The 20,309-nt window shown below is 36.4% G+C and overlaps 1 protein-coding gene across 3 annotated transcripts in view; it reads left to right on the plus strand.

Moving 5' to 3' along the window:
* Positions 1–20,309, plus strand: part of LOC131683423 (potassium voltage-gated channel protein eag) — a 117,757-nt gene that overhangs the window by 85,287 nt on the left and 12,161 nt on the right. For all 3 annotated transcript variants that reach the window (XM_058965402.1, XM_058965400.1, XM_058965401.1), the window contains exons 13-15: positions 16,274–16,473; positions 18,663–18,813; positions 18,880–19,189. In XM_058965402.1, coding sequence (XP_058821385.1) covers positions 16,274–16,473; positions 18,663–18,813; positions 18,880–19,189 — 661 coding nt within the window. The remainder of the gene's footprint in view (positions 1–16,273; positions 16,474–18,662; positions 18,814–18,879; positions 19,190–20,309) is intronic.

A 20,309-nucleotide genomic window follows, 5' to 3' on the forward strand; every position in this document is an offset into this window, starting at 1 on the left:
ACACTGATAATATTAATTCGTAAATACAAGTAAATTGATCGGGCAATGCACATGTTCATTCGTCGTTTTCTGCAACAAAGTATTTTCATACATTGTAAATAGTAGGTTTCGTTCATTTCATGAACGAGAATGGCCGCTTGGCGAACGAAAGTTTTCGTAAATTTTACATATTTAGTATACACTGCACGAATGTTATCATTGATAACGACATTATTTTTCGTGAATGAAATGAAATGTTTAGTTTATTTTAATAAACGTTTGTTTATATTACGAACGACATCGTTGGTTGCACGATTTTATTTCGTTCATCTTAGAAATGTTTTCGTATTCATTAGCATATTATTTTTTTCAATCGATCTTTTAGGATCAATGTTTGACAACAACGATTTTTTTAACTAAAAGAATCGATCTGGCAAAATCGATTTTATTTCAATCAGCTCACCTCTATTGAGGACTAGAAAGATTGTGGTGTGAAGTAGTGGCCGCTTGATGAACGAAAGTTTTCGTAAATTTTACATATTTAGTGTACATAGCGCGAATGTCATCGTTAATAACGACATTATTTTCCGTGAATGAAACGAAATGTTTTGTTTATTTTAATAAACGTATGTGTATATTACAAACGATTTCGTTTATCACACGAATTCATTTTGTTCATCTTAGAAAAGTTTTCGTATTTATTAGCATCTTATGTTTTCATTCGATCTTTTGGGAACAATGTTTGACAACACCGATTTTTTTTAATTTGGGAAACCGATCTGGAAAAATCGGTTTTATTGTGGTATGAAGTAATGCCCGCTTGATGAACGAAAGTTTGCGTAAATTTTACTTATTTAGTGTATACTGCACGAATGTTGTCATTGATCAGAGTCGTAGCGTGACCTTCTGGTGCCCTTGGCGAAGTCTTAGTTTTGCACCCCTTTGGTGTTAACTTTGTCAATCTTTTTAATTCGACTTTCTACGTGGAAATGACTTCGCTCTCCTAAGGCGGTGGCCACAAAGGCATTTGCAGTATTGTCAGCCAATATGCCGTGGTAAACATGAATCCCTCCAAAGAAAGACTTCAGATATAAAGGTTTAAAGAATTTCACATAATACAACATACGTTGTATAACATTTCACTGACACAAACTTCAGGAGTAGGTGTTTCAGTTCGATAACATCAAGTGCTTTCGTGAATTTGGAGGGTCAAAGTAATGTTACAATGCAGTCGGATGTTTCCTCATTTATAGGTAGTTTTGTTGACTTGACAAAACAGTTTCGATTAAAAACTGTTGGGAATGTCATCCCTTGTGGACCCCTAGACGTACCACATGTTTGATAGTTTGTCCTTTGGCATGTCTTTCATTATATTATATCTTCCGTAATTTTTGTCTCTGCCTTCGTATTCCTTAAGTTTTCACTTTGCGCCGAACATTAGGCCTGGGTATAAATAAACTGCCCTGAAAAGACCCGGATTCCAACTACCTAATTAAAAACATTGATTGAGCTCGGTTGGACCATATTAGAGCTTCTTTTGAACCAAAGATAAACAGCTAAGTATTGTAAAGATTTTGAAAGAACTAACGCAGACATATTCAACAGTGACAGATATCCCGAAAGGTCGTCCAGATAAGTTCAGAATTGCGATGTTCTGTCTAAAGCAAGCAAATGACGTTAGTGGTGACAAGGTTTGTATAAGGGACTATCGCGTCGAAATGTCCGCTTTCAAAGTTGAGATAGACGGTGGAGTCACCGATTCGAAAATGTGTGTGGATCTACTGAATCACGGAGTTGGCTGTTTCATGGTCCCTTTGCTTCATTGAGCAATGATTTTTGAATGGAAATCGCACTGTATGGGATAAAATTGTGTGTCCCTTGAAACTAGTATCGGGTGAACTTTTGTATTTAATTACGTCTTCTTCGACAATATTCGTCTGCCTGTTCGGCTGTTGTGCCGAGAATTGTGAGGATGACTCTTGCATTGAGAATGCTAAAAAATAGCTATGACTATAAGGAGAGAGTCCATATGATCAAGGGTCCTAGGAATCTAAACCGTTCCTTTTAAAGACGTTTTATCACTCTTGCAGAAAAACAATAAAGAGCTACGCCACTCACTACGACAAATCACTATGCCCTTTTGGAAGAGTATTACTCTCACATGGGGAAATCAGTTTAAGCAGCAGTTGGAGTTAGAACCTGACTCAGTTTCTCCTCGAGCAAAAATTGCATTAGTTTTCCAACCCTTTGGTGTTTACATTCTCTTCTTTTTCAGTTTTCAGTTCACTTGGAAGTGACACATTATTTTGAATAATTTCATGAATTATCCTCACAAAAATTAAAGCCGGTCATGATTTCAGCGCCCCTCTGAGGTTGGCGCCCTTGGCGGGGGTACCCGCACGCTACAGCTCTGTCGTTGATAACGACATTATTTTCAGGAATGAAATGAAATGATTCGTTTATTTTAATAATTGTTTGCGTATATTACGGACTATTTCGTTGGTCGCACGAATTCATTTCGTTCATCTTAGAAAAGTTTTCATGTTTATTAGTATATTATTTTCCTCAAACGATCTTTTGGGATCGATGTTTGACGACTAATTTTTAACTAAAAGGATCGATCTGGCAAAATCGATTTTATTTCAACGTGCTTACCTCTATTGACGACTAGAAAGATTGTTATGTGAAGTAATGGCCGCTTGATGAACGAAAAAGTTTTCGTAAACTTTACATATTTTGTGTACATTGCACGAATGTTATCGTTGATAACGACATTATTTTTCGTGAATGAAACGAAATGTTTCGTTTATTTTAATAAACGTTTGTTTATATTACGAAAAATTTAGTTGGTCACACGAATTCATTTTGTTCATCTGAGAGAAATCTGCGTATTTAATAGCTTATTATTTTGACATTGCTCCGGCAGAGGAAAACTCAAACCTATTCATATAAAACCAACGAACAACGAATCCGTACTGCTCCAGATTAAGGATCAAATGGAGGCGAAAGAGGTTCAGGAAATCTTTCTGAAACTGGCAGACACGAATACGGTTACTAAATAGTCAGACGGAGACCGTCGTGATAATCAACAATTGTCTGACGTAAAGCAACAAGGTCTTCTTACTCTACCTCTGTTGTAGCTCTTTTGACGTTGACAGTTGGACGATCGGTGTTCGTAAATATTATTAAGACTTTCGTATATAGCAGTGAACAATTCGTTTGCCTAATGAAGCCTTTTCGTAATGAGTCGTTTCGTTGTTTTCACGAAAAACTCGTAATAAAAATAAAAGTGTTTCAATAGAATTACGAATGACCCATCATATGTACGAAAAATTCGTGCATTTTATGAAAATTTTCTGTACGAAACTAATTCGCAGCGATCTACGAATATATTCTATCAGTGTTTTTATTTATTGGAAGAGTAATCACCAACATTATTTTATCAGAAGACGCTAACCTCTGCACGCAAGCACATAGCCAGAAAAAAAATCCGATGGGCCCAAGAGTTTTGAAGTACGGTTTTCAAAACATCTGCCAGAAACGATGTTTCTATATACACTGAAATCTTTTCTATCTGACTTTTTTGCTGATTTTATAAGTTTTGCGATTTTTATGTGGCTCCTTGTTTCAAAGCCGTGTGGTGTCCGGTACTATTTCAGCCAATAATAGAACCACTGGGAACCTGCTTGCATGTCGTAAGAGACGACTAACAACATGTTAGGAGTTCCTAGGTATTGATCTGTACCGAAGAGTTAACCTGGACGCACCTTAAGGTTTTGCTTCATAGCTTCTATCCAGGGGCGGATCCAGAGAAAAATTTCGGGAGGGGTCCGAAATATGGATTTTAAATTGAACATTATACAATTCGTAATACGTAATAACCTTGTTTAAAGAATATCAGTTCTGTTGATCAAATTTTATTTGGAATAATTTTAAGTTTGAAATTAATATAAAATTGAAACTAATTAAAAATTTCTCATCGAGTAAAATAATTTCGGAGGGGGTCCGGACCCCCAGGACCCTCCCCCTGGATCCGCCACTGCTTCTATCATTCTATATTGAGTGAACCACTGACATATAGTCTCCATTTCTGATTCGCTATTCTCGATTGTATACCAATGTTTTAGATTTCTTCTGGTGGTTGCACTATAGCCGTAAAGGATGAATTCTAATTCTACACTAAGTAACAGCATATATTATTATATACCGGCTCTTCCACGCCAAGGTATAACTTTCAAAGCCTTGGTTTTAAAACCGTATTAAAAAAAGCAGACTTTCAAGTAACATTTTTTTTGAATGGCCCCAAAATGAAGCTGTCGAATTGAACGAAAAGTTTTTTGTGTGGCAAGCGATCTGTGGATGTGTCAAAATAAGCCAGTTTTTTTAATTAAAGCTGGAACCGTCTTCCGACAATACTACATTGACGAATACCTCCTAAAGTGCCTTCGTAAGATCTCATGAAGGTCTGACACTAGCTTTGCACTACTTTTGCTTTCCTAAACAGTGGTAAACATTTGAACACTTCAGCACATAATTCTGTCAGAAAAAGTAGGGCCATCAGAAGCTAAAACTTCTTAAAATCGCACTCCTGGTCCTTTCTTCACAATCATCCAGTGCAGTACTCTGCGTCACTCTTTCGAGTTTGAATCGCTTATATGGTAGTCGGTCTTGGTCAGTATTGCTATTCTCCTATCCATTGTTCATCTGGGCCGCCGATGGATTAAAAAATCTTGTCGTTGTGTTTATTATATTTATTACGCATACTAAACATATTTGGTATTTCACCCAATTATGGGAACGTGTCTGATCGAGAGAGTAGAAATGCCAACTTGTCATTAACATTTCGCAGTGAATTTCTTCACATTCATTTGAGATATCTTTTATACTTTTTGTACGCTTGCTTTGTACTGCAAACTTTGGAAATATTCATTAAAGTGTTAATAAGAAGCAATACTCCCGGCGGTTCGCAACTCAAATTGCTCGTTTCGAATTATCGGAAATTGATCGCGACTGACTTTCGTAAATATTGCTAAGATCATATAGTCTATAGCTGAATAGATATCTCTATTATATTCCACGCGGCATTATCCTTTTATGTAACAGCAGAAGAATTATTATTAAAATGCCCATTGCTCTAAAATGAAAAGACAAAGCGCGTGAGTACTTCTTGAAATCACAACATCTACCAAGATATATCCTGATTCATTTTCTTACCTACTAACACCAACCCTATCCTGCGATACTTGTGGATGACACAGAGAATTCCTCGGTCATAATAGCCACAAGTGTTGAACTAACATTCTTTCCCATCCCAAAAATGACCTGCATGGGCGTGGCCATCTACGTTATTGACCATACTATAATCTTAGTCTCTTTAGGTTGCACGTTGAGTATGATGTACTACTCCAAAGTATCATACAATTTGTTGAATAGAGTAAGGTGGGGCAAAAGTGCGCACCTAACAGTTTTCGTAAAATAACTATTGGTAGAAAAGCACTAGAAAATCGGCATGTTTACAAATTAATACTCTCAACACACATCTTCAAAACGTAATACTAGATATCTCTTGGATTTGCTTGTAATCCGAGAAATAATTATTTTCTTATGAATACTCAAATGCGCACTTTTGCCCCATGGTCGGGGTAAGAGTGCGCATAGCACGGGGCAAAAGTGCGTACTGACTAAAAAGCCGATTTATTACCGCCCATAAATTAAACTAATCAATTTTAGGATATCCATCCCCTCTTACTCTTCCTTCATAACTAAAAAGCACTCCTCCCTCTACCTCGGTTGATGTTGTTCAGTTTTCCATTATGTTGAAAAAACTTGGATGTTTCATCTTTTAGACAATGTCGTTCATGACCAAACTGTCATCCCTCGTAACATCATTATTTGTCATAGTTGAGTGGATCACTACAAGAATTCTTGCGAATATTCTATTTATATTGGAAATACATCTTTATTTATTTATTCGTTGTTTTTTGTTTCTTTTTTAATTACTCTGAGCTTTTGGCACTCTATATTTTCCCTTGGAACCAGTTAAGCTGATGCTTTTGTTCCTAAACCACTCATATCAGTTGAAATTTGGCCGGTGAGCTTGCAGTTATTGAAGATGCTGGTCCCTTCTTTAAATCATGGAAGAATTAGTTCAATTTTTATATCAAAAACCTTTTTTTTTTTTTTTTTTATATTTCGTTTATTTGACACGGCTCATACCGGTAGCTAAACGGAGCCGTGGATCTTTTAAATGTTAACAATATGTGAAAATTAAAAATAAAAGCAAATATTATTGATTACCCGTTGGATCTCGTGCGCGCAACTTTTTATTGCGAGCGGAGACCTTCTTTCGCGGCTCGCCTACTGCGTCATGGGGATCATTTAATTCTCTTCTATCGTTGTCTTGGTGCTCAGATGTTCTTTCCTGCTTATTACCCTTACGGGTGACCAGTGTAAATCCGTCGTCATTATTTTTATCTTCTTCGCCGATATTGCTTACAGTGGTATTTGGGGCGCTGGATGCTGCTTTTGCAGTTGTCAATATGGACTGAACAGCTGCCACAAATTTTGCAACCGTTTGTGGTTCAGGTATTGGTATTGAAAACTCTTTTTTGGGTTGGTTTTCCGTGGATTCGTTGGGAATCGGTAGTGATGAATTCTCCTCTGTATCTTCTTCGCAAGGTTGTCCGTGGTGTGCTGCTTGATTACAATACTTGCACGTAGGAGTTTGCCCCTCGTGGGTGCATAACGTAGTTTGATTAATAGTAGCTTCATGGGTTTTAAGTTTTATAGTCAAGTGGGAGGGGATAGGTCTTTCGATCCGCATCCTCACCACAAGAACACCGTTAGGTGTACCCGGGAAGAAATTTCTCCACGTATCAGGTGTAACGGATTCTACTTCTCCGTATCGCGACATGTATTCTGCAACTAGATTAGGAGGGGTACGTGGTGATAGGTCATGTAACTTTACATCTACATAGTCTTTTTCTATATACACGGGAATCTTAATTCCAACTTTATCACTTTCAGCCACGTGCTTCAAGTTGTTCAGCAAAACAAAACGTTCAGCTTTGGCTAACGTGTTGAATGATATGAGTACTACATTGCGAAGATGATGATACTGAAGGTACATAACCTCCTTGAGCCTAAGCTGCATCTTCACCTTCAGCAGGTATTCCACTTCACTAAAACTCAATCGTATTGAACAGAATTTAAAGTCAACGACCGCTGTGTTGGGTCGGAGCAGACTTTTTTCGTCAACTTTACTCATGACGGCACGAATAAATTGAATGTTTCCTTTGTTCTCGAGACAATGCACACTAGATCGAGAGGTTGCTAGCTGTTGTTCACTTGGTTCGATTGTACGTCTGACTTGGGCAGAAGTAGAAAATAGACTGAGGATATCAAAAACCTTAATTCGCGTCTTTTTATTGGGGGGGGGATATGCTACACGCACTTTTACCCCACCGTCAGTTTTTTAACTTATTAAATTGTTACGAAAATTACTGAATTTTTTTTCATCAAATCAAATATATTCCGCAACGAACCATATATTGAAGATTTTTAAGGTACTGAGTTTTATAGATCCTGATTTATTCAAACAGCCAATTTATGATTCCCAAAATTCAAAAAAATTACATCAAAGCAGCGAAAAATGGTCCTTCCCCCTTAATTTCAAGCCACTATATTCAAACCTTTCATGCTTATATGTGCGATTAGTTGACTTAATGATATACTAAATCCATACAGAATTGCCAGGTTCTAGCGCTTGTGTGCTTCTAAAAGTCCAATGCGCACTTTTGCCCCACGCGCACTTTTACCCCACCTTACTCTATGCAATATGAACAGGTTGTGATCAATTACGGGAAACTCAAGGTCAACTAAGCTAAGCTAAGCTTTTATGTGGATCCTTGTTTCAATATTATCCGCATTTTTGCGACAGAGCTTCCATTCCAAAACTTTACAACAAGACCGCTATACTGGGAAGACAATATTGTTAGCTGTGCCCATGCTGTATTGTTTCCAAGGTGGCAGCAGTCTGCATCTGACGGTGGAGGTTTCAACAGAATCAAATAAAACTACAGAAACTTTATACACAGACTGGCGGAGACAATAGCAGTAAAACCAGCAACCAGCAATATAAATTGTCACCACGGAGATCCTACCCAGTTAAGCTAAGCCGGGAAACCAACCGGAATGCAGCCTGGTTCTAATTCGTATTTCGACTCCATACACTAATTACGTAAGGGCATATGGGGAAAAAGAGTTTCAGAATATTTTACAAATTCTTATCTGGGGGGAGGGGAGTTAGGTGTCGACCTTTCTTACGTAATATCAAAAAACAAGTATAAAAATATTCTTCTCATTAGAAAAGAAACTATTTCTAATTTGTGCTATGAACATTTAAAATATCTAGCGAAATGAGCACATGCTGTAACTCATTTTCAAGAAAAAGCCGGCCTTGAATTGCAGTGTGTTTGCAGAGGCAAAATATGATTGTTAAATTAGTTATTGAATTTTGTTGATTGTTGCCAACGTCAGGAGCGGCTTTATTGTCGATAGGGTTCGTCGCGGTGCGTATGTGGGCGGTAAATGGATAATCCGCACCGCAACCGCAAGAAAATAATAAAACCGCACCGCTTGCGGTGAAATTGAAGTATTTTTAAAAATTGTGTTGAAATTATTCACTTATTTTGTATAACCATATATAATAAAGTGTTATTATTGTATAGACAACAATTAACTTTGACGGACTCCGAAGAATGTCTTCCTTGATCCGCAACTGGTTTCAAGCGATGTTTCAGTCTCGACACATAGCATCTCAAGACCGTGGCTGTCGATCCATTGTATGTATGTGCAAATCGTACTGAATATGTAATATTCATTTCCACCGTTGTAACAACATAACAAGCCATGGAATCGTAGTTTGGACAAATGAGAAAGGCACAATTGCACGACTAGGTGGATTCAAACAGGTTTTTGCCTTTCTCAATAGAAAGGTATTGCAATTGCTCTGAAAACCGACTTTTTAACGGAGGCCCGGAGGGCCGAGTGACATATACCAGTCGATTCAGTTCGTCGAGTTCGGCAAATGTCTGCGCGTATGTATGTATTTGTGTGCACATTGACAGACAAATAGCAAGACGCTTATCAACATACTACGCAGTTTGTCCTAGAATCTACGGGCAACCAAAGGCACACCAACCAGGACTTCCATTACGGCACGTTGTGCCCAATATCAACGCTTCCTCATATAAACTCTCGAAATTCATCGGGAAAATCATCCAAAACTCTATCCACAGCCAGTACAACATAAAGGACTCGTTCACATTCTGCACACTCATCAATTCTGTAAAACTATCCTCAGAATTCATCTTAATGTCATTAGACGTTGCCTCACTTTTCACCTCTATTCCGAAGCATCTAGTCATTCACGTTATCATCAATAATAGGAACGACATCATAGAACAAACTGATATAAATTTAGACCTTTTTTCTTGAAATAGCATAATTTTGCATAGATTGTAGCTATTTCAAATACAACAACCAACACTACCAACAAGTATGGGCAATCCTGCAATAATTGAACAACTAAGCCTTAACGACTACCCTAAGAGTCTACGCCGCAGACTCATAAATCGGATGAATGAACAAAGCGTTACACCAGCAAACCAACCATCCGATATTCCGCAGCATACCTATCGTTCTACTACATACATACCACAGCTGACCAGCAAAATCGGTAAACACCTGAAAAAACAACATCAATACAGTAGGACATTTATTCTCCAAAATCAAAGACACTATCTCCGAGGAAAACCAATACAACGTCATCTATAGCATACCCTGTTCAAATTGCAACGCATGCTATTTAGGAATGACAACAAACAGGTTAAAAACAAGAATCAACGGACACAAAAAACTCTACAATGCGTGGGACAAACTTCTTTCTCAAGGCATCAGCAACACCGATCCACAAATCATAACACTAAGAAAACGGACAACACTTATGGACCACAGCATAGCATTTGATCACAGGTTCGATTTAAAACAAAGCAAGATTGTAGACAGACACAACCGAAAATAGTCACTAGCATATCTTGAAGTTTGCTACATTATGTCCACCGAAAATAGCATAAACAAACGAACCGACACACAGGGACTAAGTACTATATACGCAGGAATTATACACACATTAAGGTTCAAGTTACCTTTTTTAAGCATGTGTTAGAATTGAACGCTTGGTAGTGTGGGTAGGAAAATTTGTGTTCAGCTTTGCCACCGGATTATCCATTTAAACCTTTTTAAAACTCTAAAAGAAAAATATCAGTCGATTTATTAGATCATCACGATTCAATTCATGCAAAATACCTGCTGGAAAAACCATCGGCTTAGCTAAACGGTGCTTTTGAAAAAGTGGCTGTGGTTTTTTCATTGCGCAGTTGTGGTGCGTACCCCAGCTCGGTGTGGTAGTGTGATAAAAAATCACAGCCACTTTTTCAAAAGCACCATCCAGCTAAGCCGATGGTTTTTCCAGCAGGTATTTTTCATGAATTGAATCGTGATGATCTAATAAATCGACTGATATTCTTCTTTTAGAGTTTTGAAAAGGTTTAAATGGATAATCTGGTGGCAAAGCTGAACACAATTTTTCTTACGCATACTACCAAGCCTTGAGGTAACTTGAGCCTTAAAAAACTCAAATCAACACAAACACAAGACAAGAAAATGACAACCCGAGAAATGCCATAGTTGCCATAAAAACTTGAAACACAAACAGCAATGTGACAAAACTAGCAGAAAGAGATAAGGCAAACAGATTGACAGGAAATTTTTCAAACCGTACCAGCAGACTAGCATTTCGATACAAAAAGAGAAAATACAATCGACCGCAAAAATATCGACACACTTGCACATTTGTCAGACGCCATTACATTTTTACCGAGACGATTTGATGTTAGAGATACACACACACACGCTCACTTAACAAAAAAACGAAATAGCCTCTGTAAGTCTAACACACAGTAAACTCTCCCTAACGCAAAATGTCTAGTCTAGTCTAGTCTAGTCTACACATACACAGCCAATACATGTAGGGATCCTGGAAAATTGCAGACGTTCGCCTACAATTTTTCTTGTCATTATTAACATTTGTGGCACATATGGAATATGACACAAGCATTAAAGCGGCCAGGCCAACTGTGCAGCGTACAAAATGAAGATGATACAAAATTATACGACAATCAAACTTTTCAATTAATGAAGAATTTAATCAACGAATTATTTTGAACCTTGAATAATGAAGAAACATGGACAACCGTACACAACCGTTTCAATTTGATGGGGGTTTGATAAATTGTTGGGAGTGACTTTGCTAAAAGGGTTTGGTCCCTGGGATGGGACAGCGGTATTTAGCCCTGTCCTGACTAATGAGCCAAGGTTATAGCGCCTTTACTCGCTCTTTACCATCCTTATAGGCACGATGAGGGTTAAATAAGCAAAATAAAATAATAATTAAAAGATGTTGTAAAAAAGAAAGATCTCACTAAATTGTATGCTTCGTAGAATCCTTATTCCAATAATGAACGTCGACTCTGTCTGGTCGTTAATGATGCTGTATAGTACTATGGTTCTCCTTTCGTTCCAGACACCGCAGTTGGTGTTCAAGGATTTGATGTTCATTTAATTGCTAGACACAGTACCATTCATTATTCGTTCATTGGTGACAATCATTTTCAGCGGCATGCAGGGATCCTAACTCTTGATATCTTGATTCTTGGGGAGGAACGCATCTGACACCCAAAACCTTCCGCAACTAGTCCGACTCATCCAGGAAACTGATATTCCTGAACAAACCGTCCCAGGATGGCTACAGGTAACTGCTCAAAGTGGTTACTGTCACCACTGCCGGCTTCCGCCAACCATAGCTGCAAACTCAGTTCAAACAATGATTTGGCAATTCTCGGCCTTCACACAATGAATAAATACTTTTCAAAACTGCAAGGAATGAATTTTATAAATGAAAAATACGTGACAGGTTGTGAAAACGCATCCGTCTTTCACCAAAGCCTACTCATTTGATGTTAAAGATACACACACACTTAAAAACAAAACGAAATAGCCTCTGTAAGTCTAACACACAGTAAACTCTCCCTAACGCAAAATGAAACAAAAACCGAAAATTATATAAAAATGAAATTAATTTTAGATTCCTTGAAAAAGGTGGAATAAACCACCGATACGTCGGAGTTAAAGCGATACATCGTTTTTGCTGCTACCATAGACTGCATAGCCGACAAACCCCCATTCGTATGTTCCTAATAAGATTATGTAAATTTGAAGTATTTCAAAATTTTTAATAGAAGTGACGGAAGATTATCGAAAAGTTTCGTGAAAAAGAAAATTCCAGTAATGATAACGATTTTCCCTAACGGGTTTCGAGAGTTTTTTATTTGTTATTTGGCATCAGGATTAGCGATAATAATTCAGATCAAAGATACTACTGAAAAGTCCCTTTTAGAAAAAGTCGATATAGAAGTAAAGTTTGAACTATGCGTGCATGCACTTCAGAGGTAGCGAGATATCAAGAGCTGAAATTTCAGTGCTTAGTTCTCAGCCGCGTTGAGAATTTGAGTAAACGCTATTGAGAGTATGAATTTCAAATCCATTCGAAAATTTGTTTTTAGAACTTTTGACTCAGCACAACATATATGACCCCTTTAGCAAAATTCAGTTTTCCCTACACAATGCATTCATTGAAGAATTTATATATGTTATTAACGGAGCATTAGCAATAATTCATTTGTATTTCTATTTCCGCTTTTCCATTAAATTGGTTTAACCTTTGAGATTTCTTGCACTGTAGTATGTGTCAAAAACATAACGAAGCATCAAGTTCTAAATGTTCTTAATCGATATAATACCCGAAGAAAGCGATAAGAGTTATAAGAAATGTATCATCACACTGTTAGTTGGTTTAAAAGCGTTTTTTTGATTATAATCGACTTTTTGGGATTTTGCCGATTTCGCACCTTTTTTCAATCCAATATTAGGGTAACCAACCAACGTAATTTCGAATGCAGACTGTAGACTTTGTCAATTCACTAGTTTACAAATTTTGGGTTAATTGCATGAAGTTAAGAAAAAAGGTGTTTTCTAAGTCATTTTTGGGTCGCTGAGCACGAAAATCATATTCATTTTCTTTCTCAAAGAACCGTTTTAGTGATTTTTTAAAAAAAGGTGTGGAAATATCGTTGGAAAAGTTTTGTTTTGTCTGCGGTGAGTACATATTTTACGAAATAAAGAAATTTTAGCCTTCTGCTTCAACATGCTTCACAACAGATTCTCAGTTCACAGAATATTACGTGGCCAGTGCCATGATCCCACTGAGACTCCTTCCCGATAGGGACTCGAATATTTGACGACTGGCTTATGAGACCAGTGCTACACCCTCTAAACCGCCGCACTAGGACAGGGTCCGCTAAAATCATAAAATTTCCATTTCGCTCAATGTTCCATAGCATCAACATTTTCCATCCGATGTTAGTGATATTAGGCTTAAAATTAACGTAAACATATTATTTGTCATCTTAGATTCTAAAAGGTCCGAAAAAAATAATTTGTTTTTCGGTAAAAAAAAACATTTAAAAATGAGTAACTTTTAAAAATGGTCAAAAATGCACTTTTTTAAACTTTGGTCGCTTGCAGCACTAAAAAATTTACATATGATCGACACATATTATATGTTTTTGGAAAGGGCATCTCGGCACCTTTCAACCTGCATATTAACTAAATTAATTGAATGATTTTGACACGAAATATTGACTAAAAACTACAAAAAGTGCTCAAAAACTTTTTTTTAGAAAATCACAAAATCGATTCTTTGAACAAAAAAATAAATATTGTTTTCGTGTTCAGCGACCCAAAATTAGTCTAAAAAATACTTTTTCTTGAAACTTCATTTTTCTTGTAAACTAGTGTTATGTTTTGAAGTGCGGTTGCGGTAAAAGCTCATTTCCCGCACCGTATCCCCAGGAAAAAGTGTCTCACCGCACAGCAGTTCTTGCGGTGCGGGTGCGGTAAATATCGCGACGAACCCTAATTGTCGATGGTTTTGGAGCAGTGGTACATTTTTCTGACCGGGATCTGGGGTCACAATCTGCTTAACAAGATAAGAAGTGTTGATACCCTTCATGTTGTTAGGCCAGCATCCTTTTCAAACATTCGCTTCAAATCCGCAAAGTATCCGGAAAATTGTCTGTTATGTGACTGTCAAAGCTCTTGTAGGCCAAACTGTATTTTACTTCAAGAAAATTCGAAGATGCCATGTCGGAGCTATGCGTACGACAAGCGTTATAGTTGGAACTTAGAATAAATTCATGCCAGAAGAGTTTATAAATTCTTTTGAGTTCTACATCACAAGGAAATAGATTCAAAGGAAGTGGAAAATAGCAGCAGATTATGTGGACCAAATCGGAGTTTCTGAATATCTCCCAAAAGCTTTTCTGAAATTTGTACTGGGCGAGAATGGATGCAAATAAAATTATTTCAGATGATTACAGTTAATTTAAGTACTGAATTTTCTTGTAATAGTTCTATAAGTATCGTTTTTGTTATCTTATTATTTAATGAATTAATTATGAAAATCATGATAAGATTTTATGTAGGGGGAAGAGGAGTTCCCCAAAATCTTACGAACCCCTATCGGGGGGGGGGGGGGGAGGGGTGGGAGAGGTAGGTTAAAAAAATGCTAAAAAAGCCTTACGTAATTAGTGCATTAGCCGCCGGATGCTCATTTGCCTACATTTTTTGATATTTCGCTAAAAATGTAAAGAAATAATAAGTTCCTGCAGATGAAGTATGACAAATTTTTGTTATTGCTCAGTGCTGCTATAAGAACAAGCAACTAAACATGTGAACATTTATTCATCGTGTGGCAGCTTCTAACTGTTGATCCCAAAGTATTGCGAACGTTGATAACCAGGAATAACATAACATACGAAAGGGATTGAATAGGCGTCACAATGGGCACTAGATGCGTGAAATTCGAACCAACGATGAAGCTGGAACTGCTGAAAGCAGCGTAGATTCTTTACTCACGAACGTTTATAACATGACAACGTTTTCATTAAAATAATTTTTATTCGCGAAGTGTATTTGAGGTATCTCATACTAGGAATTCGATCAGATGTTGGAATAGCTTTGTTGACAGCACTAATAAAAAAAATTACAATTATCCGATACACAAAAGCTTCAGTTTGCGCGACCACCTCAGGTTGCAACTCCGTTATTAGTAGACACTAGCTGAAAGTGCACAGAAAATCAATAAAGGATCATGTGGCACGTTATAAGTTGAATAGTAGACACCATTAGGAATATCGGACGAATGCAGCATTTCCTCTTGGTGCGGAATTATTTCTTTTCCTGACATAAAAAGCCGTTTTTAACTGTTTTTAATATTACCTTTCTTAACCTATTCTGCCAGGAGTAAAAAAATTCAAAAACCTAAAATTCTGAGTGAAATTTATTGCGTTACAAACGAAAGAAACAAACTTTTTACTATATAAAATCAATATCAATGAAATTGTCTTGGATTTGACAATTTCAGCCTGTCAGGTGGGTTTTTGAATCATTATCTGGTGAACTTTTTGATTGGATTAGTTTTTGTGTTGTGTCCGTTCAGGGCCAGCGGGGTTCGAAAAACAATTTGAGTAAACAAAATTAAACGTGCTTGAAATGGAATAATCGGCTAAGTAAATATTCGTGATATCTCTGATCCGATTGTGGGAAGTGGTTAACTCAATTTTATAACATTTTGTTCCGATTTACTTTGTTTTGATTATAATTTCCAATCATCAGAATTTTAGCTATCCAGTAAGAATGTTTCAACACCTTCTAGGTTTAAGATCTAGAATTAGCTTCCACTAGATAGAAAAAGGAACCGAACCCATAGTTAATTTTTGCTAGAAATGACCCCCTCAGCTGTCCGAACAAGTATCACATACTCACAAAAATCACGCCCACACTGGTTTGTATGCAAAAAGTGTCTCGCAATGGATTGCAAAAGTGCATTATACCGAAAAAAAAACAAATTGCAGAGAAGCTTCATCCTGCCAAAGTGTGCTAGTCTATCTCCTGCCGCCAGTTTTCTTCTCTTTTCCTACTACAATCACTAAAACACAAAGCTACTGTATATCGTTTTCATTATTTTGAATTCTGTTTCTCATCGCCCTGAGCGATTCCGCCCGGCCAATATTTAACCTGTTTCAATTGATCTCATTTCGATTGCCAACAACAGCTCTTCTGTACGCCACAATTTTCGGTCACGTTACCACAATTATCCAGCAAATGACATCCGCCACCGCAAAGTACCACGATATGTTGAACAATGTGCGTGAGTTTATGAAGCTCCATGAAGTTCCGAAGGCGCTAAGCGAACGGGTGATGGATTATGTCGTGTCCACCTGGGCTATGACGAAGGGATTGGATACGGACAAGGTAGGTCCCTGATCAGAAATGTGATTGCGAAACACGAATTAACAAATATTTTATAGTTATTACTCCTGCATATGGTCAAGGCTTCCGTCTGTCACGTTACATTTTTACGCATATTTCATGAGATAAGTCATCAAAAACAATAAAATCATATTCTATCACAACTGCACATTGTTAAGGTCACTAAGCCGCACATTTTTTCTACAGAAAGTTTTTTTCTATCATGAGCCGTTTTCACTTTATTGTCATTTTGATACGTCTGTCACGTTACACAATTTTCGCAGTTAGTTTTGAGGTTGCCCGACTAAATAGCAAAACTCTGTTCCGTTGGCCCTCAAATTTGCATGAAAACAGTTTTAAGTTGAAGCTTAGAAAACAAGGAAGAGTTTGAAATATAGTTTTCCTGAAGAAAAACTTTGTTTTCGATTTTATGGAGTATTCTCAACGATCTGTCACGTTACAACCAGAATCTGTCACGTTACAGTTCTGCATTTTCATTGAAACAAGGATATCAAGACAATCGTACACAAATCATCCTTAATCTAGGAACTGAGTATTAACGGGAAATTTCATGTTTATTTTGAAAAACATATTGGTTTTGATGAACAAACGTGAAAAACTTTTGAAAAGGTCGTAATTTCACGAAGTAACATATTATGTCGAAAAAAAATCCAAAATAACTTGAAAACATTTGCATTTTGAAGGATAATTTTTCGTGAGCATTTTGAATTGAAAACCCATTTTGAAATACATTCTATAACTAAATTATTTAAAAAAAAATTAAATAAAAATTCAAAATTAAAAGAATTATTGAAATATGCTAAAACTTTTTATTGTTACTTTCTCTACGATGTAATTATATTTTAAAGTTTTTTTATTAGCAATTAAATTTTAAACGTGTTATGTTTTTTTTCGTTTGGCATTTGTGAGTAATTTATCAAAAGGGCGTATTTTTATTACTAGATATTTTTGTCGAAAAAAAAAATCAAAATATTTCGGAAAATTTTTCTTAAGAGCATTTGGCTTCGAAATTATATTTAGTATTAATATTGTATAAGAAAATTACATTTATGACTTGGCAAACTAAGAAATTTAGAAGAATACTTGAAGTTAAAAATGCTTTCTTACTAATATCTTCCTAATAGTGAAATTATAGTTTCATCAGATTATAGGCTTTCGTTAACAAAAAAAAAACATTGTTTTTCTGTAATTGCATTTTCGTTTTTTTTTTGTTTTTCTTAACAATGTATTTGAATTTTTAACATATTTTTGAAAAATTTCACCAAAAAGTATTCACAGAGAACAATTAATTCCCTAGAACTCGCAATCATATAGTTTTGCTGCACAAAAGGCGATTTTCGAACTATATATATTGAAAGTAGTGCATTCAAAATCTCATACGCCCTTTTTAAATATTACTCTTGAATAAAAATTGTTTGTTTAATATTGAAAAATACTTAGTCTCCCATATACATGAAACGTAAAAGGTTTCATCAAAATCAAAGATGGTCACCAATATTGACGCAATTGAATCAAACTTGAAAGAATTGCTTTATAGCAGAAAAAATCTGTCACGTTACATAAGATAAACTGTGTTTTCTTAAAAATTAATGAAACTTTAAAATTTTCACAATACAGTTTCAAAAAGTAGACTCAAAGTAGTAAGAAAAAATGCAGGTTAGACATTGTATGAATGTTGCTGGTGTGGTCCATAAAACTTTTTTGAATTTTTGATCTGTCACGTTACAAGTTATTTGGTTTCCATTACTTCACAACTGAAAATAAGCAATAATCCATATTCATCAAAATTGATTAAGCAATTTCATCAAATATAAATTAGACTACGATAGAAAAATGTGGTCGCAAGCAAAAAGTTGAAAATATGGATTTTGTTCACCTTTTTATCTCCTTACGGTCTTTTAGTCATTTTCAGGTCATGCAAGTAGCATCAACAAACTTTCATAAATGACAGACATGAATTTTTTTTTCTGGGATCAGCATTCATGTTTTTTAATATTAGAGGTTATATACATACGGAAGACAAATAGTTTGACGCAAAATTTGATAAAAAATAATTTCGCCTGTGGTTGCCATTTTCGGAGCCTTGACCATATGTATTTCGATTAGTAATTTATTTTTCGGCCGAGATTCCAGAGCTATGCTATGCTTATGCTATGCTTATTCCGTTTCAGGTTTTAAACTACTGCCCTAAAGACATGAAGGCTGACATTTGTGTGCACCTGAACCGAAAAGTGTTCAACGAACATCCGGCGTTCAGACTGGCATCAGATGGTTGTTTACGAGCGCTGGCTATGCACTTTTGTATGTCACACTCCGCCCCAGGTACGAATGAATTAGTCCGTCGTGACAAAAACGATACGTGCACCAATAATTGACTCTATTATTTAGGTGATCTGTTGTACCATACGGGTGAAAGTATCGACAGTTTATGTTTTATTGTGACCGGAAGTCTCGAGGTGATACAGGACGACGAAGTGGTTGCCATTCTGGGCAAAGGCGATGTTTTCGGTGATTCCTTCTGGAAGGATTCAGCGGTCGGGCAAAGCGCAGCCAACGTACGGGCGTTAACTTACTGTGATTTACATGCGATAAAACGGGACAAACTACTTGAAGTATTAGATTTCTATTCCAGTTTCGGAAATAGTTTTGCGCGAAACTTAGTTTTGACGTATAATTTAAGGCATCGATTGATATTTAGGTAAGTGCTTGATTGACACTTTTCTATTTTGTTTGTTTATGGTACGTGATATAAAACTACGACGGAGACGTAATCAGTCTATCTTAGCCAACATTTATAACTTGTACATTGGTGATCAATCGAAAACACGAAGCAAAATTCCTGAACTGACCATATCAGTGTCGCTAAATTGAACAACCAAATTGCTACCTGTCTTTAATTTTGTCATTGAATGTGATTTCCGCATTATTGTGTTATTTGACGTTGTCAAAGGTTTCACAGCTACCCCATTCTATCGAGTATAAAAACGATGTTGTCTATTGCCAAACTCTTTATATAGAGATAGTTTGTCGGTTGGCTGTAGAACTAATCGGATAATTCTTAATGATACACGATATTTATCAAGTTCAGCTTCGTTGAGACGTGATCACTCAAAGAATACTCAAAAAGTAGGACATAAAAATGTCAGACAAATGCAGCTTTTCTCTCTTGATGCGGAAATAATTCTTTTACTGACACCAAAACCCTTTTCAACTGATTTTAACACAATCATTCAGAAGAAGTTGTATTCAAATTAACAGCTCAAAGTGCATACTACTTCACTCCGGTTATGTCTTTAAACTGCAAAAAACGTTGCCAGGATACCTGAAACTTTGAAAGAGGTCCTTGCATTGTTGTAAATTACTGGGTAGGTTTTAGATGTAACGCATCATATGGTCAGATTACACTAATTTACAAAATTAAAATAAAAATCTGAACTTCAACATTTGAGCATCATTTCTGAGGAAAAAATATGTGGCGAATCCGAAAATGAAGTCCAGAAAGTTAAAGTAGAACAGTGTTCGAGTTACAGTAAAAAAAATTAATTTCACTTTTAAAATAAAAGTACATTCAGTATCTTCTGTTGTCGTGCATCGACATAAAATATTATTATGTTGAATTCAAGGTATTTGAATGCACTTTCAGTCGTTTGCACATTTTGTTTTAGTGCGACTACTGGTTCTGACGTTATTTACGGTAAAGATGGACAAGTCTGTCTATGTCAAGAGACATGCTGGTGAACTCGAGTGATTCGTAGTTATGCTGCCTAAGCTCGACCCTCATCAGCAGAAGACAAAAGTTAAGCCCGTAAGATATTAAG

Source organism: Topomyia yanbarensis, chromosome 2 (genome assembly GCF_030247195.1).
Source record: "Topomyia yanbarensis strain Yona2022 chromosome 2, ASM3024719v1, whole genome shotgun sequence".
NCBI lineage: Eukaryota > Metazoa > Arthropoda > Insecta > Diptera > Culicidae > Topomyia > Topomyia yanbarensis.